The following is a 6730-nucleotide window of genomic DNA, read 5'->3' as shown; positions in this document are numbered from 1 at the left end:
GAGTCTTGGAAAAGCTGAGTGGATGAGAGCAATGAAAGAAGAAGTAGAGTCCATGAAAACCAACAAAGTCTGGGACCTAGTTGACCTTCCGCCTGTGTGTAGAGAAATTGAAAACCAATGAGTTCTCAAACTTAAATACAAAGTGGATGGACCATTGGAAGGTGCAAGGCATGATTTATGGCAAAAGACTTTACTCAAGAAGCTGGAATATATTATGAGGATACATTTTCACTAGTTGTGAAGTTTACCTCAATTCGCTTTCTTTTGGCTATCGTTGCACGTTTGGATCTAGATTACACCAAATAAACGCGAAGACAACTTTTCTCAATAGAGAATTAAATAAGGAGATCTATATGGAACAACATGTAGGTTTCATTGTTAAATGCCAAGAAAAGAAGGTATGTAAATTTTAAAAAATCTTATTATGGCCTGAAGCAGTCTTAAAGGTAATGGTATTTGAGATTTCACAAAGAAGTGATCTCGTATGATTACACCTTGATCAATGAAGATCATTGTATCTATGTGAAGAAGTCCTATGAAATGTTTGTAATTCTTTCTCTTTACGGGACAATATTTTATTGGTCGTAATAGATCTTAAATGCTCTTGCCTGATGTTTTGATGATCTAACAAACTTATGACTAAGAACCAGATAGGGAACCTGACCTACTTGAATTACTGCAAGCCTTAATAGATTTCAACTAAAGATGAATTGCTACAGCTTCAGGAACTAGGAACTAAACAAGGACCTGATGCTTTTGACATTATAGCAGTACAAAGTCATTTGGGCACAATTGGAAATGAAGTGACCGATGGCACTGTTTCTCCCGTACTGCACCACACTATCAGCCCACTCACTTTTTAACCAAACAAAGTACTCACATCATTTCAATTCATGTGATCAAGATGTACCAAATGTGCTTTATACAAAAAACATTACTGGAAGGTTTCTGTTTCTTATTCAAGCCTCTTGCAAAAAACTAAAAATCATCCTCTCAAGCTTGAAGAACAAGGTTGAATGCCACTACGGACCAGTTCCTAAAAGATTGATGCTTGCTGTCCTAGTTGAGTTGTAACCTTATTATTGTACTTACCATATCTCCTAAATCGTTTATTTAGAAGCATACTGATTAGGAATCCTCTTGTAAATCCGTAAACGCATTGAGTTTATATTGTGACTAGATTTAGTCATAAGGAAAAGTCTTTGTAATCGTAAAATTACAAAGTGGCTTGTGGTGATAGCATCACAAGTTAGAAAAAAACTTTGTAACTAGGATAGTCATAAAGTGGCTTGTGGTAAAGGTACCACAAGTTAGTTGAGTAAATTCTTTGCAATAGGAAGTATTGTAAAGTGGCTTGTAATAGGTAAGATTACAAGTTAGTGAAGTTAAAAGCCTACAAGGTAGGTCGTGGTTTTTTGATCCCTTTGTGTGGGATTTTTCCACGTAAAAATCTTCTGCCTCATTTACTTACTGCTTTACTAAGTGCTCTCAGCAGAATCTTATAGAGGACTAGGTACTCTACGATTTGGTGGATCCATACAAACTAATAATTGGAATCAGAGCGGGTTCCTCCTATCAGGCTAACACCTAGGAAGGATCCTGCTCCACTAAATTTTGAAGAAGTTCAATCCATATACCACTCACCCAAGTTTGATGGAAAATGCTATTGGTGGTGGAAAGCTAGAATGCATGATTTTATCATGGCTGATGATTGTGAGCTTTGGGATGTCATCTGCGATGGTCCATTTGTTCCAATCAAGGTACTAAATGAATTTCCATTTTCAATAAAAAAACAGCAAAGAATACACTGAAGCAGATAAGAAAGCAGTGGAGAAGAACTTTCATGCGAAGAAAATTATGGTATATGGTTTGGGAACTAAAGAGTATGACAGAATCTCTACATGCGACACTGCCAAGGAAATATGGGAGGCTTTGCAAATAGCTTATGAGAGAACTACACAAGTAAAACAAGACAAATATGATATTGATGATAGTTTCACAATGGCAGTTGAAGGCAAGGAGATTAGATATGACTCAACGCTTGCTTTGATGGCTCAATCAGATAATGATGAAGACAATGGCAACGAATAGGTAAACTTCAGGGATGTTCAGAAAAATCTGAAATCCTATTCTCCAAAAAAACTCATGTATTTAGCTGATGTTTTAATTACTGCCATTTGTAGTCTTGCGGAGGATAGAGATTCCTTATTCTTAGAGCTAGAAGAATCTGAACATACTAGAGAAGACTTAGTGGCTGCAATAATTGATCAAAAGAAAACCATTTAAATTCTTAGAAAAGAAAAGAGTGATCTCTTGGCAGAAACTGCACATCAAAGGGAACTAATAGTAAAGCCTTTGACTAATTCAAAACCTGAAAGCTCTGAAAGAGGAAATGGAATAGTTAATGAGGAATATTTTAGGCTTGAAGATGAGGTGAAGGCCTTGAGATATAGGATGTGTGCTGAAATTGAGAAAAACGAGCTTCTCTAAGCCAATCTAGAAAAAGTAATGAATGATCTTGAAAGGTCTCTAAAGTGGACCTGGTCCTTAGAAGCTACCACTGCCTTGCTCACTAATGACAGTGAAAAAGGGCGGGGAGCAGGGTTCCCAAGGGAGAAAACTCCTCACAACCCTCATAGTAAGAGCGCCACTGCATCTGATGACTAGCCTCATACCCAATGTGGGAATATTGGGCACTTCAAGGAAGGTGTCCAGGCCAAGAATCAATCAATACCAAAAAATAAAGTGGCTGATGAAACTGTGACCACAAAAGAGGGACCAGGTTCCACTCACAAGAAACACACATTACCTGCATGGACTAAGAGAACTCTTATTCATTCTCTTGGTTACTACAAGGGACCCAAACTTGTTTGGGTTCCTAAAACTAACTCCTAATCTTTTGTGCAGGGAACAGTGAAGGAAAATGGTCAACAATGGTTCATGGATAGTGGGTGTTGGAAACACATGACTGGGAACACCACAGACTTTCTTTCACTAAAAGCCCTGCAAGGAGGGAGTGTATCCTTTGACAACGGCAAAAAGGGGTACATTCTTATAGTTGGAAAAGTTGAGAAGTCACTCACTCACTCTATTGAAAATGTGTATTATGTCAATGGACTTAAGTACAGTCTCCTGAGTGTCTCTCAAATTTGCGATAAAGGAAACAAGGTTGAATTCTTGTCCAAAAAGTCTGTTGGTGGCCAAAAGATACAAGAACATCTATGTTGCTGATTTCGAATCCTTACAGAGTGGTGATCTGAGTTGTCTGAAGGCGGTTGACGATGATGCTGAACTATGGCACAGAAGACTGGGCCATGCAAGCCTTTCCCTTCTAAACAAACTAATTCAAAAGGATCTGGTCCATGGTTTGCCAATGTCACAATTCAAAACTCAAAAAGTTTGTGATGCCTGTGCTAGAGGAAAACATGTAAAGTCCTCCTTTAAGTCAAAAAGAGATGTGAGCACCTCAAAGCTGCTTGAGCTCCTGCATATGGATCTGTGTGGACCTATGAGGTTGCAAAGCAGAGGAGGAAAGAGATACATTTTCGTAATCATGGATGACTATTCCAGATTCACATGGACTCTGTTTCTCAGAACAAAAGATGAAATTGGTGAAGTATTTGTGGCCTTTGTGAAGAAAATCCAGGTGAAGATGGAGTCTAGAGTTGTATGCATTAGATCTAATCATGGGATAAAATTTGACAATATCAAATTTGATAAATTCTGCAATGAAAACGGCATCACTCATAACTTCTTAGCTCCCAAAACTCCATAGCAAAATGGAGTAGTAGAAAGAAAGAACAGAACTCTAGAAGAAATGGCAAGAACAATGCTGATTGACAGTGGACTTGCAAAGAACTTTTGGGCTGAAGCTGTCAACACTGCCTGCTACTTAGTGAACATGTGCATGATCAAATCAATTTTGAACAAGACCCCGTATGAATTGCTGAATGGAAGAAAACCCAAGATGACTTACCTAAGAACATTTGGATGCAAATGCTATGTTCTCAACAATTGAAAGGATCAGCCTGGTAAGTTCAATGCCAAAAGTGACGAAGGGATATTTCTTGGCTACTCTTCTCAAAGCAAGGCTTACAAGATATATAACAAACAGACTCAATGTGTTGAAGAAAGCGTCCATGTTATTTTTGATGAATCTCATCCATCATTTGAGAAGAATGCTGAGGAAGATCAAGATGGGGAACCCTTACTTGTTTCTGGTAAAGTCATTAACATGACAAACGGAAAGGTAGACATAATGAGTCAAGTGAAGGATCCAAATGAAGATAACGCTGCCTCATCATCAACAGAACCAAACCCTTCAGTTACAATCACTGAAGCCGAAGAAAGAGTGGTTGATTTAGTTCAGGGAACTCTACTGGCATCTAAGAGAAGGATAGAAGAAAATCAGCCAAACATACCTTCCTCCTCTCATAAGAACCCCAAACATCTAACTGGAGACATCAAAGTTCTCACCCTATAGACAACATAATCACTCCTCTAGATTCCGGAGTTCAAACCAGGTCAAGAGCTAGAAATTCACTTGCCTTCTCAGCCTTTCTCTCCCAGATTGAACCCAAGAACATTAAGGAAGCCTTAAAAGATGCAGATTGGATTACAACCATGCAAGTTGAGCTGCATCAGTTTGAGAGAAATAGTGTGTGGCACCTGGTACCCAGACCCCCAGATAGAACCATTATAGGAACCAGGTGGGTATTCAGAAATAAGCTCGATGAACATGGAATTACCACAAGGAACAAGGCCAGACTAGTGGTCCAAGGCTATAATCAGGAGGAAGGAATTGACTATAATGAAACATTTGCTCCAGTGGCTCGCATGGAAGCCATCAGAATTCTGACTGCCTTTGCTTCTCATATGGAATTTACTTTATTCCAAATGGATGTCAAAAGTGCATTTTTGAATGAACTACTTAAGGAAGAAGTCTATGTGAAGCAACCCCCTAGGGTTGAATATCATGAGCACCCTGAATATGTGTTCAAATTGGACAAAGCTCTGTATGGGTTAAAGCAGCTCCTCGAGCGTGGTATGAAAGATTGTCAAAATTTCTCTTAGAAAATGGGTTTAAGAGAGGGAAGATTGACAATACTCTTTTCCTAAAGAAACGAGGAAGGAACCTGCTCATTGTTCAGGTTTATGTTGATAATATCATTTTTGGAGCAACAACTGACTCTATGTGTGAAGAATTCACAAAACTTATGGGAAGCAAATTTGAAATGAGCATGATGGGGGAATTAAACTTCTTCCTGGGTCTTCAAGTAAAACAGTCCACAAAGGGTACTTCCATTTGTCAGCAAAAATACATTAGGGAACTCTTAAAGATGTTTGACATGGAAGCATCAAAAGTGATAGACACTCCCGTTGTAACTGCCACTCGACTAGACATGGATGAAACTGGATCTCCTGTGAATCAAACAATGTATGGAGGCATCATTGGGTCTCTCCTCTATCTTACTGCTAGTCGACCTGATATTGTCTTCAGCGTGGGTGTGTACGAGGTTTCAATCAAATCCCAAGGAATCTCACTTGAAGGCTGCCAAAAGAATACTAAGATATCTCAAAGGCACGCAGGACCTGGTGCTATATTATCCATCAGGTGACAGTTTTAATCTGATTGGGTATGTTGATGCAGACTATGCAAGTTGTCTTGTGGATAGAAAAAGCACTTCTGGGATGGCTCACTTCTTAGGAACATGTCTTATCTCTTGGGGGACAAGGAAACAAAATTCAGTGGCTCTTTCAACAGCTGAAGCTGAATATGTAGCTGCAGCATCCTGTTGTGCTCAGCTTCTGTGGATCAAGCAGTAGCTGGAGGATTTTGGAGTTCTCACTGAGAGTGTACCTCTCATGTGTGACAACACCAGTGCACTCAATATGGCAAAGAATCTAGTTCAACATAAAAGGACCAAAAATATTGAGGTGAGGCATCATTTTCTGCGAGATAATGTGGAGAAAGGGTTGATATGTATGAAGTTTTGCAACATAGAAGATCAAATTGCAGACATTTTCACCAAGGCATTGAGTAGGAAATAGTTTGAAAGAAACAGAGTAAAGCTGGGACTGTTGAAGCCAAATTAAGAACCCGATTCCTCTTTAGCTGGCTCGTATTCTTGAGAAATAATTAGTTCAAAGTGTTTTTTGGCCCTGTCTAACTCACTTCAATACCGTTGTAGGTAGACACGCGCGATAAGCATAGAAGATGCAGTACATGACTGATAAAAGAGGATTAATTCTTTTCAAAAAAGGCTTGAAGAAAATGTTTTTCAAGAACCAGGTTCTTGTACTAAAGGTTAGTAGTTCTGTGCATCCTTTAATACACATCTTAAAAGGTACAAAATACAACTGCCATGTCATCAACTTTTCAGATCCGGCTGTCACGTCCCTTCAATCTCCCTTCATAATTATCCTTTTCGTTAAAAACCCCTCTCTTCTGTCATTCTTAACCATAAGCCCTATTCTAGATTCACCCAAAAGGAAAGGATCATCACACCACCTCTTCCAATGGCTGAGAAAACTTCCGATCTCTCTGCCTTAACTGTAATCACCTCTGACCCATCTATGGAACCTCTCGCCTTCACTGAGTCTTTGTCACCCTCTATCACTCCTACTGCTATAGTCACACCTTCCGTAGTTTCCCAACCTCTTCCCAACTTAGAAACCCTTGAAATTACTATTTTGTTCTCTCCGTCGTCTATTGCCCACACCAGTCAAA

At 39.2% G+C, this 6730-nt stretch overlaps 1 protein-coding gene across 1 annotated transcript; it reads left to right on the top strand.

Moving 5' to 3' along the window:
• The first annotated feature begins 5192 nt into the window (after window positions 1–5192).
• On the top strand, window positions 5193–5826 carry LOC138885004 (uncharacterized mitochondrial protein AtMg00810-like). The gene is made up of 2 exons (XM_070165887.1): window positions 5193–5505; window positions 5651–5826. Exons 1-2 carry the CDS (start codon window positions 5193–5195, stop codon window positions 5824–5826), a joined length of 489 nt encoding a protein of 162 aa, XP_070021988.1.
• Window positions 5827–6730: the final 904 nt, after the last annotated feature.

The sequence above is a fragment of the Nicotiana sylvestris genome, chromosome 2 (assembly GCF_000393655.2).
Source record: "Nicotiana sylvestris chromosome 2, ASM39365v2, whole genome shotgun sequence".
Lineage (NCBI taxonomy): Eukaryota > Viridiplantae > Streptophyta > Magnoliopsida > Solanales > Solanaceae > Nicotiana > Nicotiana sylvestris.
Note: the sequence above shows the minus strand (reverse complement) of the source record. Positions and strands in the feature narration are given on the sequence as shown.